The 20,095-nt window shown below is 44.7% G+C and overlaps 1 protein-coding gene across 2 annotated transcripts in view; it reads left to right on the top strand.

Annotated features, from left to right (window-relative positions):
• Positions 1 to 20,095, top strand: part of LOC137631137 (tRNA endonuclease ANKZF1-like) — a 406,209-nt gene that overhangs the window by 69,036 nt on the left and 317,078 nt on the right. For both annotated transcript variants that reach the window (XM_068362804.1, XM_068362805.1), the window contains exon 3: positions 19,814 to 19,904. In XM_068362804.1, coding sequence (XP_068218905.1) covers positions 19,814 to 19,904 — 91 coding nt within the window. The remainder of the gene's footprint in view (positions 1 to 19,813; positions 19,905 to 20,095) is intronic.

Below are 20,095 nucleotides of genomic sequence, written 5' to 3'. Positions count from 1 at the left end.
GCAACAGCTTTGGAAATTCACTCGCCGTTTACCTGGAATTAACAATGTTCTTGGTGATGTACAGTTGTTTTTTGGTTTTGACTTTCGCAATTATTGGACTCGCTTACGGATTCTTTTGAATACCTATTGAATTGGATTATTTGGTTTATTTTTTTACCCTTGCTTAATTTTGATCTCTCTTTTTACATCTCAAAATGGCTGACCCCTCCCCTTCATATAGGAAGTGTGTGAAAGGGTGTAAAACTCGGCTTCCAAAAGCCTCTGTTGATCCCCATACGATTTGCATTAAATGTAGGGGTAAAATTTTTATTTTTGAAGATAGATGTCAAGAATGTTTTGAATTATCCGAGAGTCAGTGGTTGGCTTATGAACGCTACTCTTGCAAACTAGAAAGAGATAGAATCAGACGTAGTTCCTCTCGATCAAGGGATTTATCATTTTCTAATGTCATTGAACCTAATTCTTCCCCTGTAGTGGTAGATCCTGAACCTAATTCTGTTCAATCTGAGCCTACAGTGAAAGATATGATGACAGCAATTCAGGCTCTTGGTTCAAGGGTGGAATCGCTAGCAGCGGACAGCGACCAAATGATGTCCGAGGTTAATCTGCTTAAAAGTGGTAATACAGGTATTAATAGTGCTATTAATATGTTCAGTGATGTGTAGGGTGTGTCTGCACGTTATTGTCGTTCACCTAGCCTTAGACCTCTTTCAAGCTCCGGAACCCATGGGAGAAGTAAAGTCGATCGGCGAAAGGGAACGAGAGGCGTCATCAATCGTGCAGACGTACCTTCGAGCGTTCCTTTTGTCTCGATGTCACAAATCGCTCACCCTCACCATGGGAAAGGTGAGGTTAGTTTTTTATCCTCATCCTCGGATGAAGCTACGCATGGCAAAGTCTGGCGTCAGGCTTCCAGACCCCTTGAAAGAAAGGCGGATGAAGGCGCGCAGCGACGCGATCCATCACCGCAAGCGCCTGGCTGTAGCCACTGGGATTCGCCAGAGCGTTTTCAGTTGTCTGCTCAATGTTCTCCTCCTAAGCTTCCTAACAAAATGTCGGAAATTGACAAGGAGATAATTCAGACTGAGTCAGAGCTTATTCCTGAGACTGGTGTTACGGTACATGCACCACCGCTTCCATCAGACTGGATTCCATCTCCCGATTATGTGGAGCGTTATGCGAGCGATGAAGAAGGCGAATTCGCAATGGAAGTTTCGACTCCTGTTTCGTCTAAAGTTGATCCTAAGTGGTCTATTCTGCTTGACATGAAGCAGCAACTCTCAACTTTTATGCATTCTTATCAGCCCGCAGTCAGCAAAGCGTTGGTTCGTCATGATTCCGATTGTGACGCGATGTTGCACAGGCGGCCTACCTTTACACGCGATGTTGAGCGGGGTGATGGAACTGCTTCTACTAAGTCTGCTATTGCTCATAGAGTTCCTATTTCTCTTGACAGCAAACGTCAAGCGAGTGAGTGTGACGTCGAGAGCCATCATTCCAGGCGCGACGACAAGTGCCAGGAGGCTGAGCGCGAAGTCACGCGCCAGGCGCCTGAACGTGACATGGCGCGCCTAGCTAAGCATGACTTAAAACAAAAAGAACGTGATGTTGTATGTCAAGCAGACCATGACGCCAAACGTCAGTCGGATTCAGTACAGCATGCGCATGGACGTGACGCCAAGTGCAATATTATTGAGCGCCAAGTAGGCAAACAAACTGAACGACTTGATTGCACACAACACGCGACTGACGCTTGCGCTCGCGAGCGGCGCCTTTCAGAACTAAAAGCTGTTACACCAGCTGGAATTATCTCGGAAGAGGATCAGGATGGTCATTCCTCCCTGGATGAGTCATTGGACATTGTCTCAGAAGAGGAAGGAAATAAAACACCACAACATTCTGTTGATCTCAAGAAGATTATGTTGATTTTTTCAGAATTATTTCCTGACAGCTTTACTCCTGTAGCCCCTCGTTCTCCTCCATCGGAGTTTACAGTGGGATTATCATAAAAAACCGTCAAGGTTCACTAAGATGGTTCTCTCCCGCTCTTCTAAGAGAGCATTAAAGTTGATAGAGAATTGGATGCAATCTAAGAGTTTCAGGAAAGACTAACTTCTCTTTTCCTCCAGCCAAGTTAGCCTCCAAGTCTAGCGTATGGTATGAAACAAGAGGTTTCCTAGGCTTGGGAGTTCTTGCCTCTGCTCAGGGCGACTTTTTGAGTTTGGTAGACTCTTCTCGCCACTTAGCTATGAGAAGAACGAAGATTTTATGGTCCATATCTGAGTTTGACCATCTTCTCAAGGGCATATATAGAGCTTTTGAAGTTTTCAACTTCCTTGACTGGTCTCTGGGTACCTTGGGAAAGAAAGTTTCTGCTTTAAAGGACCCTGCGACTTCTAACCTTATCCATATAATGTCCTGCATGGACAAAGCTGTAAGAGATGGCTCAAATGAATTAGCAGCCCATTCACAGCCGGAGTTGTTAAGAAGAGAGAAACTATGTGCTCTTTTCTCTCCATGGGAGTCACTCCGTTCCAGAGGTCAGAGTTGCTTTATGATCCTCTTTCTCCTTCTCTTTTCCCTCAGGAACTAGTAAAGGAGGTGGCTGCTGCCCTTACTCAAAAGGCTACTCACGACCTGGTCTCTAAATCAGCAAGGAAGGTTCTGCCAACGCCCTTCTCCGCCCGTGGGTTCAAGGAGGATTCTACCTTCCCTCAAACAACAAAGGTTTTTAAGGGAAGGACAGTCGGTAGAGGCAGCTTCAGATCCGATAGTAGAAGGGCCAGAACAAAGGGAGGTTCTAGGTCAGGCAGAAGCAGAGTCTGACTGCCTTCACCTTCAGACAGCAGTTGGGGCCAGGCTAAGCAATTTTTGGCAGGGCTGGGAGAAAAAGGGAGCAGACTCATGGTCCATCCTAGTGTTAAAGAAGGGATATATAATCCCTTTTATTTCGAAACCCCCGTTAATTTCAAACCCGGTGGATCTTTCTCCCAAATACAAGGAAGAATCAAAGAGGCAGGCCATGCAGCTTCAAATGTCTCTCTTGCTAGAGAAGAAGGTGATAGAGAGGGTACGGGACTTAAAATCACCAGGCTTCTACAACAGACTGTTCCTGGTTCCCAAGAACTCGGGAGGATGGAGGCCAGTCCTGGACGTAAGTGCCCTCAACAACTACGTCCAGAAGACAAAGTTTACTATGGAATCCCAGAGTTCAGTTCTTGCGGCAGTAAGGAAAGGCGACTGGATGGTCTCATTAGACCTCCAGGATGCTTATTTTCATGACGCAATTCACCCGAGTTGCAAATGTTACCCAAGGTTTGTGTACAGGAAGGAAGTATTCCAGTTTCAGGCCTTATGCTTCGGCCTCACAACTGCCCCTCTAGTCTTCACAAAGATCATGATGAATGTGGCAAGCATGCTCCACTCAAGAAGCATCAGAGCCTCCTTGTACTTGGACGATTGGCTACTAAGAGCCCCCTCACTCAATCGCTGTCTGGAGGATTTGCGTCTGACAATGAGTCTGTCAGAGGAGCTAGGACTTCTGGTGAATGCAGAGAAGTCTCAATTGATCCCTTCCCAGAAGATCCTTTATTTGGGAATGGAGATTCACAGTCTGACTTTTCAGGTTTTTCCATCACCTGCAAGAATATAGCTAGCTCTCCTAAGGCTTTGTGCCTTTCTAAAGAAGGAGTTTTGTTCAGTGAGGGAGTGGATGAGTCTCCTGGGAACCCTCTCTTCACTAGAACAATTTGTATATCTGGGGAAACTAAATTTACGACCCCTTCAGTTCCATCTCAATTGCCATTGCAGCAAAGAGGACAGGCTCGACAAGGAGAGCACTCCTCTTACGGAACCGATAAAAAAGTGCCTTTGTTGGTGGAACAACATAAACAGGCTCCAGGAAGGTCTCTCTTTGGAACAAAAGAGCCCAGACCTAGTGTTGTTTTTCGACGCCTCGGACTCGGGGTGGGGAGCAACACTAGGAAAGTCAGAGATTTCAGGTCTGTGGACAAAACAACAGCTAAGTCTCCACATCAATCAAAAGAAGCTGTTAGCAGTCCTGTTGGCTGTCAAGGGGTTCGAGAAGCTAGTACTGAACAAAGTAATACAAATCAATGCAGACAATACCACAGCTTTGGCCTACATAGCGAAACAAGGGGGAACGCATTCGAGGTCTCTTTACGAGTTAGCAAAAACTCTTCTCGTTTGGGCACATCAAAGAAAGATATCCCTGTTGACAAGATTCATTCAAGGGGAAAAGAATGTGAGCGCAGACAGCTTCAGCAGGAGGAATCAAGTTTTCCCCACAGAGTGGACACTGCATCTAGATGTATGCAAGTAACTTTGGCGGATTTGGGGCTGCCCCCTTATAGATGTATTCGCAACCTCAAAAATCATAATACTAGAGAATTATTGCTCCCCAGTTCCGGATCTCGAAGCGTCACACATAGACGTGTTCCTGGTGGACTGGTCACACCTAGATGTGTACGCTTTCCCTCCATTCAAAGTGCTGCACAGAGTACTACAAAAGTTTGTGTCTCACGAGGGAACCAGATTGACGTTAATAGCCCCCTTCTGGACGTCAAGAGGTTGGTTCACAGAGGTACTGGAATGGATGGTGGATGTGCCAAGAAGCTTGCCATTGAGAATAGATCTTCTCGGACAACCCCACTTGGCAAGAAACCATCTAAACCTCCCAGCTTTACGTCTGACTGCCTTCAGACTATCGAAAAACTCGCAAGATCTAGAGGATTTTCGAAGGAGGCAGCCAAGGCTATTGCTAGAGCAAGAAGAACTTCTACTATCAGGGTGTACTAATCCAAGTGGGAAGTTTTTAGAGCATGGTGTAAAACAAACTCAGTTTCTTCATCCAGTACCTCTATAGCTCAAATTGCCGATTTCTTTTTAGAGCTTAGAAGAAGGCACAATTTCTCCTCCTCAACCATTAAAGGGCACAGGAGTATGTTAGCAGCAGTCTTCAGGCATAGACATTTAGACCTCTCGAATAACAAGGACCTTCAGGATCTCCTTAGATCCTTTGAAACCTCTAAGAAACGTCAACAGGGTCCACCAGCCTGGAATTTGGACGTAGTTTTAAAATTTCTTATGAGTGACAGATTTGAACCTTTGAACACTGCTTCTTTTAAAGATCTGACTTTAAAGACTTTATTTTTAGTAAGCTTAGCAACCGCTAAAAGTGTCAGTGAAGTTCATGCTTTTAGCAAAAACATTGGCTTTAGAAACGACAAAGCTATATGCTCCCTGCAGCTTGATTTTCTAGCCAAAAATTAACGTCCTTCTCACCCATGGCCAAAATCTTTCGAAATTGCTAACCTCTCTGATTTGGTGGGTGAGGAACTGTAGAAGGTTCTATTTAGACAGGACTAAAGGTTTAAGAGGCAGATCAGAAGCTCTTTGGTGTGCAGTCAAAAAGCCTGCTTTACCTATGTCTAAAAACTCCTTATCATAATTCATAAGACTTTTAATTAAAGAAGCTCACACACACTGTGGTGAGGCAGATCTTAAGCTCCTGAAAGTTAAGATTCATGAAGTTAGAGCTGTGGCAACTTCTGTGGCTTTTAAACAAAATCGTTCTCTGCAAAGTATAATGGATGCAACATTTTGGAGAAGTAAATCTGTATTCGTATCACATTATTTAAAACGTGTCCAGATTCTTTATGAGGACTGCTACACTTTGGGTCCATTCGTAGGAGTGAATGCAGTAGTAGGTGAAGGATTTACCACTACACTTCCTTAATCCCTAGTACCCTTTTCCCCTCTTGGAACTTGTATATATTTTTATGATTGGAGGAAATTGTTAGACAATCTTCCGCAATCTTTGACTTAGTCAGGTAGTCTTTTGTTCCTTGAGAGTGCCCGGAACAAGGGTATTAGTAGAGGTCCTGTCAGCATATAGGTTATTCACCGTTTGACAGCTCCTAGAGTTCTTCAGTCCCCGGGATGGATCGCTGGTTCTCAAAGGACAGCAGACTTATTAATGCAGAGAACCATTGAAGTCAGCTTCCTGAATAGGTACGAACCCTTAAGCTAAGTTTTGTTTTAAACTCTTAAGTGAAATTCCATTAATGTTGGTGTCTCTGACCCACCACTAAGGGTGTCAATCAGCTATTATATATAACCAGCGGGTAAGTTTAAATGTTTAAAAATTGTATTTTCATAATAAAATAAATTTTTGAACATACTTACCCGCTGGTTATATAACTTAAAATCCCCCCCCCCCCTTCCTCCCCTCTAGAGACCTATGGGCATGGAAAATCTGATACTAGGAGGGATAGTTCGACCTAGCTCCGTGGTGGCGCTAGTGTATACCTGGCATATCTACAGTATGCGATTGCTGCGAGTTTTGAATTTTCTGCCGGACAGAAGTATAAAGCTATTATATATAACCAGCGGGTAAATATGTTCAAAAATTTATTTTATCATGAAAATATCATAATTATCAAGTGGCACACTGTGTTCAAAAGGTTGCTGACCACTGGTGTAAAAGGTAATTTTCTGAAATCCTTTGGACACTTTTGTTTTTAAAATGGGGGTTGTCATAGGATGCAGATGTGAGTGAGACTGGTTTTGTGTAAATACTGAAAAATAATATGAGATTCTGGGGTTTTAGATTAGTTAATTGTTCAGTTGATGCAGTGTTGATTAGAGAAAGTGAAGAGAATTGCAGGAACTGGCAAAGACATGAAAGATTTTGTCAGTGAAGATAATTTAAACTTAGCAAGAGTAATGCAAGGGGGATAAATAAAAGCTAGGATGATGGAGATGAATGTCAGTAGGGAGTATGAGAAAATAAATGTGATTGATTCATTAAGGTAAATAATTGTAAATAATTGTAATGCATGATGGTAGAGTGACAAAAAAGGTTATTGTGAGATATGGAGGCACAATGGACAGGAATCATACGCACTTTACTTATTTTCTACTGTATTCACATCTACACAATTATATGCAATTACTTACATTCACTTCTAGGAAACTCACAATTTTACAGTTAATGTTAATCTCTAGCCTAATCTTATTATCTATTATTTTACTGTATTACACTATTAAATTTTCATTTAAATTGGAATGAAACACCATGGAATAAAAGAAAAGTCTGTCTACCTATATCAGGTATGCTACTTAATATATACAATTTTCAATATTTAACTTAGCCGGTGATTATATAGCTGCAACTCTGTTGCCCGACAGACAACTCTAAGGTAAAAACTCGCCAGCGATCGCTACACAGGTTGCGGGTGTGCCCAACAGCGCCATCTGTCGTCCAGATACCCAGTACTCAATGTAAACAAAGACTCAATTTTCTCTCTGTCGAGCTATCGACAAGACGTACTTACTCGCTGTTGCTTAACTGGAGTTTTTTCACAACTAATTGGTGAAGTACTTTATTCTAGTTTTGAGCTTTCGCTGTGCAGGGTTTCTCTTCACACAAATCCTTGAATTCTTTTTGATAACGGATTCTTTGTTGATGACTTTTTGATAGTTTTTTTAATTTCCCTTTGACCAATTCAAAATGGCTGACCCTTCACAAGTCCCAAAATTTAGGAAGTGCAATGCTAGGGACTGTTCAAGGCGTCTTCCGAAGGCCTCTATCGACCCTCACACTGTTTGTTCCAATTGTCGGGATAAAACCTGTCAATTGGAAGATCGGTGTGAGGAGTGCGTTGGGCTTTCGGAATTCGATTTTATCGAATTCCAAAAGTATACACGTAGGCTAGAGAGAGATAGAGTTAGGAGAAGTTCTTCTCGTTCTATTGATATATCCTCTCCTCATGCCCCACAACCTATTCCTTCCCCTGTAGTGGTTGCTCCTAACCCCCCTCCTGGCACTCAGGAACCTTCGATGGCTGATATGATGCGTGCCATCCAGGCTCTGGGTGAGAGAGTTGAGTCCCTTGCTAGTGACCGTAATCAGCTCATGGCGGATGTGTAGGAGCTTAAGTGCAAAAGTGCAGTGGGAAGTGCTAAAGTGCCGAGTGATAGTGTTGTGGATAGTGTTGCGCTTGAGGGTTCATATGTTCGTGCCTGTCGTCCTCCTAATCCGGGACCTCTTGCAAGCTCCCAAGTCCAGGGGAGAAGCAATGTCGTACGACAAATGGGTTCGAGAGGCTTTAATCAGCGAACAGACGTTCCCTCCGTGGTATCGGGCGTATCTACCCAAGATCGCTCCTACCACACTAAGACGAGAGAGCCCATTTATACCTCGTCTTCGGAAGGTGTTTCTCGCAAGAAACCCTGGACCAAGGTCTCACGACTGTTAAAACGCAAGTCGGTCCCTTCAGCGCAAGTCCAACGGCCCGGTTGTAGCCACTGGGTCAGTTCGGACTCGCTGCCGTCATCCGATGACTGCTCACCGCCTAAGAGAGGCAAAGCGGTACCGCTTCAGACAGTAACACCGTCTGTCGCTGCACCTGCTCCCGTAGACCCTAAGTGGTCTCTACTGCAAGACATGCAGTCAAAACTGACGTCTCTTATGCAGGACTTTCGTGCGGAGAAGGTTGCTGCCGCACCAGCTAGTGCAGTACCTAGCCTACAACCTTCCACACGATCGGTTGTGCGTCCTGTGGACGCTGAGGTAACCTTCTCACGCACACCAGTTGAGAGAGTTCCGCCACCCATGCGTTCCAGTGCGATCTGCCAGCCGCATGTTGACGTTAAGCGACGCACGGAGGTCTCAGTTGACGTTCGGGAGGTTCAACAACCGTCAGAGTTGCTTTGTTTTGACGCGGTGCGTCAACCTCCGCAACCCAGTGTGGTTTCCACTGCGCACCCACATCAGTCCAGACAATCTGGAGTAGACGCTGTGCGTCCCCGCGCTGCCATGGTTGTTGCCAGCTCATAGACTGGGCAACAGTTCCATGACGTTGCGTCCTTCTCAGTCACGCATGCACCCGTGCGACCGGACTCAGCGAACCAGCCGTTACCCACTCCGTTGCCGTTTCCTCATCAGTTATCGGATGAGGGACTTTCTGATGATGATGTTGCTGCACACATAGATGAACCACAATCAGAATTGGACGACCCTAAGTCTACTCAACCCTCTTTGGACTTTAGGAAAGTTTTGGCCATTTTCAAAGAGATGTTTCCGGACCAGTTTGTTTCTGTGGCTCCTCGTTCTCCTCCGTCAGAGTTTGTGTTAGGCATGCCGTCTACCACTCCTGCCTTTACTAGACTCGTCCTCGCACGCTCGTCCAAGAGAGCTTTGAGGGTTATAGGAGAATGGTTGCAGTCCAAGAAGAGTTTAGGGAAGACAGCCTTTTCGTTTCCCCCTGCTAGACTCTCTTCTAGATCGAGCGTCTGGTATGCCACGGGAGAAGTTCTCGGCTTGGGAGTTCCTGCCTCTGCCCAGGGCGACTTCTCAAGCCTGGTAGACTCTCCCCGCCGCCTTGCCATGAGACGCTCAAAGATATGTTGGTCATCTTCGGACCTGGACCACCTTTTGAAAGGTATCTTTAGGGCCTTTGAAGTTTTTAACTTCTTAGACTGGTGTCTAGGAGCCCTAAGCAGAAAGATCTCTCCGACAGAGAAAGAGACTTCCTTGCTCATTATGTCCTGTATGGACAAGGCCGTACGTGATGGGTCTAATGAGCTTGCTGCATCATTTGTGTCCGGAGTCCTTAAAAAGCGTGAAAACCTATGCTCATTCCTTTCAGCTGGAGTTACACCGTGCCAGAGATCCGAGCTTCTTTTTGCTCCTCTTTCCAAGTGCCTTTTTCCAGAAGACCTGATTAAGGAAATAGCCGCTTCATTAATACAGAAGGACACTCACGATCTTGTTGCGTCCTCCGCTCGCAAAGCTACCCCTTTGCCTACCTTGTCAGCTAGACCAAGGATGGATACTCCAGCGTCCCGTTTTATTCCGCCCTTTCGTGGCAGAGCCTCCAGCAGAGGAGGTGCTCGTGCCGAAGGGAAACGAGGAAAGAAGAAAGGAACCAAGTCCTTTAAGGGCAGAGTCTGACTGCCAGCTTCTTCAGACAGCAGTGGGAGCCAGACTCAAGAACTTCTGGCAGACCTGGGAAAAGAGAGGCGCAGATGCACAATCTGTGAAGTTGCTCAGAGAGGGGTACAAGATCCCTTTTGTACGGAAACCCCCTCTAGCAACGTCCCCCATCGATCTCTCTCCCAGATACAGAGAGGAAGACAAGAGACGAGCCTTGAAACAGGAAGTGTCTCTTTTACTAGAGAAGGGAGCGGTGGTCAAAGTCTCGGACCATCAAACCCCGGGATTCTACAGCCGACTCTTCTTGGTGTCAAAGAAGACAGGAGGGTGGAGGCCGGTGCTAGACGTCAGTGCTCTGAATGTCTTTGTCACAAAGCAGACGTTCTCCATGGAGACCACAAAGTCAGTTCTAGCAGCGGTCAGAAGGGAAGACTGGATGGTCTCTTTAGACCTAAGGGACGCCTACTTCCACGTCCCCATCCACCCGGACTCCCAACCTTTTCTGAGATTCGTTTTTGAAAAGGTTGTCTACCAGTTTCAAGCCCTGTGCTTTGGCCTAAGCACAGCTCCTCTTGTGTTTACGAGGCTGATGAGGAATGTAGCTAAATTCCTTCATTTAGCGGACATCCGAGCCTCCCTCTATTTGGACGACTGGCTTCTCAGAGCTTCTTCCAGTCGTCGCTGTCTGAAGGATCTAAAGTGGACTCTAGATCTGACCAAGGAATTGGGTCTCCTTGTCAATATGGAAAAGTCACAAGTGGTCCCATCCCAAACTATTGTGTATTTAGGGATGGAGATTCACAGTCTAGCTTTTCGGGCTTTTCCGTCGGCCCCCAGAACAAGCCAAGCCCAGTTGTGCATCCAGAACATGCTGAAGAAGGAACGATGTTCAGTCAGGAAGTGGATGAGTCTGATAGGGACGCTATCATCCCTGGAACAGTTTGTGTCATTAGGAAGACTACACCTCCGTCCTCTTCAATACCACCTAGCATTTCACTGGAAAAAGGACAAGACGCTAGAAGCGGTCTCGATCCCCATTTCCGAGAAGATGAAGTCTTGCCTGACTTGGTGGAAGGACAGTATCAGCCTAAGAGAGGGTCTTCCCCTGGCTGTTCAGACTCCCAACCACGTTCTCTTCTCGGACGCATCGGACGTAGGCTGGGGCGCGACATTAGACGGTCGGGAATGTTCGGGACTATGGAACTCGAGTCAAAGGATAATGCATATCAACTGCAAGGAGCTACTGGCAGTACATCTGGGCTTGAAAAGCTTCAGGTCTCTCCTTCAAGGCAAAGTGGTGGAAGTGAACTCGGACAACACCACTGCCTTGGTGTACATCTCCAAGCAAGGAGGGACCCACTCACTGACGTTGTACGAGATCGCAAGGGACTTGCTCATCTGGTCAAAAGGTCAAAACATATCACTAGTTACGAGGTTCATCCAAGGCAACTTGAATGTCATGGCAGATTGTCTCAGTCGGAAGGGGCAAGTAATTCCAACAGAATGGACCCTCCACAAGGATGTATGCAAGAGACTTTGGGCCACTTGGGGCCAACCAACCATAGATCTCTTTGCAACCTCGATGACCAAGAGGCTCCCAATATATTGCTCACCAATCCCGGACCCAGCAGCAATTCATATAGATGCCTTTCTCCTAGATTGGTCGCATCTAGATCTATACGCATTCCCACCGTTCAAGATTGTCAACAAGGTACTGCAGAAGTTCGCCTCTCACGAAGGGACAAGGTTGACGCTAGTTGCTCCCCTCTGGCCCGCGAGAGAATGGTTCACCGAGGTACTTCGATGGCTAGTAGACGTTCCCAGAAGTCTTCCTCTAAGGGTGGACCTTCTACGTCAGCCACACGTAAAGAAGGTACACCAAAGCCTCCACGCTCTTCGTCTGACTGCCTTCAGACTATCGAAAGACTCTCGAGAGCTAGAGGCTTTTCGAAGGAGGCAGCCAGTGCGATTGCTAGAGCAAGGAGAACATCCACCCTTAGAGTCTACCAATCGAAGTGGGAAGTCTTCCGAAACTGGTGCAAGTCAGTATCTGTATCCTCGACCAGTACCTCTGTAGCTCAAATAGCTGACTTTCTCTTATACCTGAGAAACGAACGATCACTTTCAGCTCCCACTATCAAGGGCTACAGAAGCATGTTGGCATCGGTCTTCCGGCATAGAGGCTTGGATCTTACCAACAATAAAGATCTACAGGACCTCCTTAAGTCTTTTGAGACCACGAAGGAGCGTCGTTTGGTTACACCTGGTTGGAATTTAGACGTGGTACTAAGATTCCTCATGTCAGACAGGTTTGAGCCGCTACAATCAGCCTCCCTGAAAGATCTCACCTTAAAGACCCTTTTCCTGGTATGCTTAGCCACAGCTAAAAGAGTCAGTGAGATTCATGCCTTCAGCAAGAACATCGGATTTTCGTCAGAAAAAGCTACATGTTCACTACAACTTGGTTTTCTAGCCAAAAATGAGCTACCTTCTCGACCTTGGCCGAAATCGTTCGATATTCCCAGCTTATCGAATATGGTAGGCAATGAACTAGAAAGAGTCTTATGCCCTGTGAGAGCTCTTAAGTTCTATTTAAAACGAACTAAACCTTTACGAGGCCTATCTGAAGCTTTATGGTGTTCAGTTAAGAAACCATCTTTGCCTATGTCAAAGAATGCTTTATCCTATTTTATCAGACTGTTAATACGAGAAGCTCATTCCCATCTGAGTGAGGAAGACCAAGCATTGCTGAAGGTAAGGACACACGAAGTTAGAGCTGTCGCAACTTCCGTGGCCTTTAAGCAAAATAGATCTCTGCGAAGTATAATGGACGCAACCTATTGGAGAAGCAAGTCAGTGTTTGCGTCTTTTTATCTAAAGGATGTCCAGTCTCTTTACGAGGACTGCTACACACTGGGACCATTCGTAGCAGCGAGTGCAGTAGTGGGTGAGGGCTCAACCACTACAATTCCCTAATTCCATACCCTTTCAATCTTTCTCTTGAAATGTTTTTATTGTTGTTTTTTGGGTTGTCCGGAAGGCTAAGAAGCCTTTCGCATCCTGGTTGATTTGGCGGGTGGTCAAAGTCATTTCTTGAGAGCGTCTAGATTAGGGGTTTTGATGAGGTCCTGTTGTATGGGTTGCAACCCTTGATACTTCAGATCCTAGGGGTCGATCAGCATCCTAAGAGGATCGCGAGGCTCCGTAAGGAAGACGTACTTAAAAGGCAGAGTAATTGTTCAAGTCGACTTCCTTACCAGGTACCTATTTATTTTGTTTTTGTTATTTTGATAACTTCTAAAATGAAATAAAAACTCTTAGCCCATAAAAGTGTAAACATATATTGCTGGTCTCTACCCACCCCCCTGGGTGTGAATCAGCTATATAATCACCGGCTAAGTTAAATATTGAAAAATGTTATTTTGATAATAAAATAAATTTTTTAATATACTTACCCGGTGATTATAAATTAAAGGACCCTCCCTTCCTCCCCAATAGAGACGCAGTGGAACGAGGAGAAAATTGAGTCTTTGTTTACATTGAGTACTGGGTATCTGGACGACAGATGGCGCTGTTGGGCACACCCGCAACCTGTGTAGCGATCGCTGGCGAGTTTTTACCTTAGAGTTGTCTGTCGGGCAACAGAGTTGCAGCTATATAATCACCGGGTAAGTATATTCAAAAATTTATTTTATTATCAAAATAACATTTCTCAGTTTTAATGAACGTGATACTGATTCAGTGAGAGACCATACACCAAATCGTATGAATTTATGTCTTGATGTCACAAGAATTTTCAATCAAGGTAAGATTTTTTTTTGCTTTTATGTGTAATATAAACCTTATACCTTTAATAGGAGTATGATGTCAGTGAAGCTGGAAATGATAGTTAAGCTTCTTAACAAGAACTCAATGTAAGAATTTTTATTACGCTAAATTTTACATCAGATATAAGCAAACTATCACATGACATCAGTGTTCAAGGCAAGTGTTGAATCCATTATTTTTTTATCCTTTCAATATACAGCTGTAACGTCCAGAAAAATTTCTGCACGCTGCATTTGTATCGCAACCATTGAACAGGGCTGCATTCATATGGCAACTATTGAACAGGACCAATATGAATTTGTGCTCCAATTCTCATCACCTATTACAGTAATACTTTGAGGTACGAGTTTAATCCGTTCCGGGACTGAGCTCGTATTTCAATTTTCTCGTATCAGATGAATTTTTCCCATGTAAAATAACTAAAAACAAATTAATCGGTTCCCACCCTCTGAAAAAATCCATAAAAACAGTATATTACAGAGGAAAAACATGTTTTTAATGGTTGTGATCAACATCCTACGCTAACAAAATAACAAAGGCTATGAACTGGTTATGAAATTTATGGAGTTCTTACCTTCGAGACAGACGGTAGCAGCTAACGGCGGTGTGTGCGGAGGAGGAGGAGGAGGGAGAGAGGACGGTGAGGAGAGAGACTTGACGGCAACACGTTCGGTACGCAACAATTTTGTAACACTGCGTAACATAACCTTAACTTTAAATTCAACTTGAATGAAATTCAACTTTAAATTTAACTTAAATGAAATTAGCTTACTGTACACACACTTAAAAATAAAATGTTAATGTTACGTTACACTAAACTTAATTCTACATTTTGTTTACATTTTCATTTTTTTACTTTTCTTCTTCTTCCGGCTTGGGTCTTTTTGCCTCGCTTTCACCTTCACTTTTTGACAGCCTTTTTAAAAGGAACCTATCTAGGGATGTTTGCTTTTGTGTCCTCTTCAAAATGTTGCGAAAATGACGTACGCAAGTGTCGTCACACAAGGCTAACGCATGACCACTCGCCAACTTGTCCGGGTGCCTCTTTTCCATAAAATTAGAAAACTCCTGCCACTTCGCTAACATGTCTTTGATTTCTGCCGTAGAAAGGCGACCCTCGTCTTCCATCTCCTCCTCACTACTGAGCTCCTGCAACACCTCCGAATGTTGCATCTCCTGGAGCTCGATCAATTCCTGTGTCGTGAGCTCTTCCTGATGCTCCTCAACAAGGTCGTTCACATCTTCTTCGTCTACCTCCAGCCCCATGGACTTTCCAAGAGACACAATTTCCTCCATCACAAAAGGTTCGGGGTCATCAGGGTCTGTCGTATCGAACCCTTCAAAGTCCCTCTCAGCGACGGAAAGTGGCCACAATTTCTTCCACACTGAATTAAGAGTTCGTCTTGTGACACCCTGCCATGCATCGTCAGTAATTTTCAAACAATGCACGATGTTGAAATGTTCTTTCCAAAGTCCCGAAGGGTGAGATTGGTGTTGTCTGTGATATCGAAGCATTTCTTGAACAAATGCTTCGTGTACAGTTTTTTAAAGTTGGAAATAACACGTTGGTCCATTGGCTGGAGGAGTGGCGTTGTGTTGGGCGGGAGATAAAGGACCTTGATTAACCTGAATTCATCAAGAATGTCCTCTTCGAGACCAGGAGGGTGAGGATCAAGAGACATTTCAATGGCAGGTTTTTCTCAGCCAAATATTTTTTGACTGCTGGACCAAAGCACAGATTAACCCATTCGGTGAAGAAATGCAGGGTAACCCAAGCCTTAGCATTAGCGCGCCATATCACTTGCAGGTTTTCTTTCAAGATCCTTTGGCTCTTGAAAGCACATGGGTTTTCAGTGTGGTACACCAGCAGTGGCTTGACCTTGCAGTCACCGCTGGCATTGGCACACAAGGCTAGAGTTAATCGGTCCTTCATGGGTTTATGGCCCGGTAGACTCTTCTCCTCTGCCATGATGAAAGTCCTCCTGGGCATCTTCTTCCAGAATAGGCCAGTTTCATCGCAGTTGAAGACTTGTTGGGGATGAAGCCATGTTGGGCGATAACTGAGGCAAAGGTTTTGACGAAGTCTGCCACGGCTTTCGCGTCGGAACTTGCTGCTTCCCCATGCCTCACAACCGAGTGTATTCCTGTCCGTTTCTTGAAATTATCCAGCCAGCCACGACTGGCTTTGAAGGTTTCCGCTGGTGTCGAAGTCTCCCCTTTCTCGGCTGCATGCTTCCCTTTCAAGTCATCATAGATTCGACTGGATTTCTTGCATATGATCGTCTCGGTCACGCTATCTCCCGCCAAGTGTTTCTCCTTTATCCAGATCAAAAGAAGCCTCTCCATCTTGTGAATATCACTACGCAGCTTGGAGAGGATGGTTACTCCTTTTGAAGGCTTGGTGCTCTTTTAGCATCCTTCTGCTTAAGGATGGTACATATAGTGATGTACTCCTCTCGTAATGGTGCACCAGGTCAGTCACTCTTACACCACTCTCATTATTTTGCGATTATTTCATGCTTCATCTCCATTGCCATCATACGCTTTTTCTTCTCACTACCCTCGTTTGCACTCGCTTGCTTTGGACCCATTGTTTATTCACTTAATTCTGCACTAATTCATGCAAAAAACATGTAAAAAAAGCAAACAATACGACCGACGCTCGGAGATAACTTTACGCGCTGGAGATCCGATGGGAAAGACTAAGTAATGCTGTCCTCGTGAGCAACCTCTCGCACACGCGGCCACCTGATGGCCGCATAAGGAACTACTGTTACCTCGTATCTCAAATTTTTCCTCGTATCTCAGAATAAAAATTTGCTTGGAACTCTCCTCGTATCTCAATTTTCTCGTTTGTTGGGACGCTCGTGTCTCAAGGTATTACTGTGCTAACAAACACAAGAAGCTTCCTTGTGTGTTCTGGCAATATTCTATAGTTCCACAGTCTGCTCACTATCATATCCATTATAAGAGTATCTATCTAAGCCTTCCCATATTCTTCCTCCTTTCTTGGGGTGAAATAGTGTCACTGTTATATCACTGGAATGAATGTTGTTGCAGGTAAGCTTCACTACTTGGTAACTTTTTGAATTGTTCCTATGTGATGTACAAACCATCGTCCTTTAATATGGAGATTGTTTCAGCACATTCGGAGAGGGTTGTTAGAATTTTTCAATGAGTGGTTAAACTACTGGTGGAAGGTGTGGGCAAGAAATTCTGGCAATCTCACCAGTCAGAAAGTTAAACTTTTGTTTCAGCCGCTGACGAGTATGGATGTAGAACTTTCCATGTTCTTTTTCTGTGCTGGAAGTGAATGCTGTTTGTTGATTTGTGGAATGGAATTTAAGAAAAAGATTCGTACTTGCCTGGGGGAAAGTTGGACGTTGGAACTGCTTTTTGAGTAAACCGGCTGTAGATCCACACTCCTTCTGTGTGTCTTGTAGAGGACATGATAGTTCACAATCATTCCCATGCGTTGAGAGTAGGTCATGGCCTCCTATGCAGTGGTAGGCATACACCCTGAGGGGGAAGAAGAAAGCATAGCCTTTGCCGGTGTGTGTTTGGGCAACGCCCAGGAAGATATCGAAGAAGTCTTTTGCTGTTTCATTCTCCTCAGTAGGTGCATTGGCTGTTGCTGCCCCTGTGCATACATCCCTGGCTTGGTCCCCGTGGGTTATTCACCAAGAGCAAGGAGTCTTGGGATCTGCCTCAACAGGCTTTTCAGGTTTTGTTGGTTTGTGATATACCCCCAGTGTTTGCCACCCCTGCATAAGCTGGAAACTCTTCCCGTCACCGTTCAGACTGTTGACAAGACATTTGATCTAAGGAAGTCTTGGGTCTCTTTAGATCTTTCAGGTAGACCTTCAGTGACATTGTTGAGAGAGCTTGTAGCTAAAGCTACTTCTCCCTTCTCCCCTCCCTCAGTTTCCCTTGTGCCAGTGTCCCCTGTGTTTTTGGTGACACTAGTGGTGAAAGGCATGGTGGTTCTTTGTGTCGGGGAGTCCAATAGCCCCTCTCTAAGCCCAGAAGGACTTTGAAGGTTTGTAGAGTGGCACTTGTGGTGCTTGTAACCCCAATGCCAGAGAGGTCCTGTTCCCTGACCCGGTCCCTGTCTCCACCTCTTCCCCTGTGCCCATCAACCCAACCCTTGTGCCTTGGTATCCATGTCTCATAAACCCTTCTCCCTCTGCGGTTGTGCCTGTACCTGCGGTCCCACCATGCCCTGTGAGTGTGCCTTCCCTTTCCCCTGTAACATTATGTCCCAGTTTTGTTGTTCTTGCTTGAGCAACCAGTATGATTTCTTCCTCTGGTGGAGCATTGTTGTTACTGTTCACTCAGACCTTGACTTCTCTGCTTGCAGAGCCTGGGGTGAGAACCAGGAAGAGGAAGAAGCTTGTGCGTTGCTCTTCCTCCTCCTCTGTCCTCTGACTCATATTCTGATTCTTCTTCTTCTTCTAAGATGAAGATAAAGAAGAGGTTGAAGAAGTCCAGCAGTAGTTGTAAGGAGAGGGTTTTATTCGACAGCACCTTTCTTTTGGGAGGGGCGAGACAGCTCCCAGGAGGCTTCTAACCTTGAGGGGCCAAAGCCATGGTCCCCTCCACCCTGGTAGTTGAACACTTTCTGTTCCCCATTTGATGGAGAAGTTTTGGTGGCCTCCATCACCATTCCTTCCAGGACGGTGGATACCTGCTTCTACTTCCAGCAAAAAATCATTTGAACCAGTTGAGAGGATGGCACCTCTTGAGGTGGAAGATCAAGAGTTGGGGACGGATGGACCCGTGTGCTGCCTCAGGACATAGGACCGTAGCTGTCCCCCACCCCAATCCACAGAGGGAGAGTTAGATATTACTCTGGCTGTCTCTGCTGTGATCTGTGCAAGGGATTCTCTTTCCATTGATACAGGCCTTCCTGGTTTATCGTTGGCGTTCAATTGCGTTCCAGGTTCTGTCCTTGTGGCGGAATAGGCATACTATATTGAGGGGGTAGGGGGGGAGTTAAATCTCCAGAGTGTCCTGCCACACCCTCTGCCCCACTGGGTGTGAGGGTACTTGAAGTCTGTATGGCCAGAGGGCACCAGACCATGTCCTGGTGCTAATGAGGCAGACTATCTGAGTCTGAGTGTTCCCTTGTGAAATTCCTTGCTCTCATCTGTGAGCAAAGGTATCAGGTGAGGATACTTTCTTTTCTGTTGTGTTTTTAGTTTCTTTAAATATACTGTACTGCTGTACCAGGAAAATGTGATAGCAGTGTAAGTCTTAGGTATGACTCATTGAAATACGGTACAGTATAGTAATCCTAATATTTAGTACAAAATTGATTATTTAAATTTTCTCTCTACATGTACTCATGATCTCCCACCTGCCTCCCTACTCTACTGGTTCTATATCTAGAGTTGAGATTCTTTAGGCTTCTGTGTTTACCGGTAGAGTTCCCATCGCCCTTGCTGTCAGCCAACATTGTTCACTATATGAAGATGTAGTATTGTGGGTGACGGGGCAGATTGGTTGGGATGGTCTTTTAGTTTTAATTGTAAGGTCAAGAAATTTTTGATTTAATACATGCAATGTGAGTCCTTGGTAAGTATTTGAATCATTATTTTCTTTTTCTTTTTTACTTAAAATTAGGATGTTCAGGTTTTGTGGTGGAATTGTTTATGTACGTATAGAGTAAGAAGGATTATAATGATGAGCAAGTTGATGGTACTCAGATGTGGTACACAGGCTATTATACATGAAAACACTAAGGTTAATCTTTGTAATGAAACTGTCATAGGCTAGTTTAAGCCTTACTTCTGCGTCCACAAACATCTATTCCTTATGATGGCTGTTATGAATACCAATCAGAATCATGATCTGGTAGATAATAGAAAATAACAATGTCTGTTATTAAGCATTTCAGAGAAGTAAAAAAAAAATAAGTATAATTGTACAATATTAGAATAACCTACTGTAGTTCATTGAATATGTCCTTTCTAAATATTCATAGGTTTTTATCAGTTTATAATTTTATTTTCTTTAATGCAGATGGATTCATTAATGGTAGGTATCCGTGTTGCACCAGGGACTGCAGAATATGAGGATTTGGGAAGAGACATCATAGCACCTGCAGAAAAAGGTAAAGTACAGTATTTAATTTTTCAAGTTATTGTCCTTCATCAATACACTTTGACATTTTCTTTTGTTACATAACTGGATTACAAACCAACACTATTTATAGGGGTATTGCTTTTGGCAAAGCTAAAAGATGAGCCATTAGACTTTTAGTGAAGGTTAACCACCCATACCACTAGTTAGCGGGGATGGGTG

The sequence above is a fragment of the Palaemon carinicauda genome, chromosome 39, assembly GCF_036898095.1.
Source record: "Palaemon carinicauda isolate YSFRI2023 chromosome 39, ASM3689809v2, whole genome shotgun sequence".
Classification (NCBI taxonomy): domain Eukaryota; kingdom Metazoa; phylum Arthropoda; class Malacostraca; order Decapoda; family Palaemonidae; genus Palaemon; species Palaemon carinicauda.
This window is presented reverse-complemented; position numbering and strand designations above follow the sequence as displayed.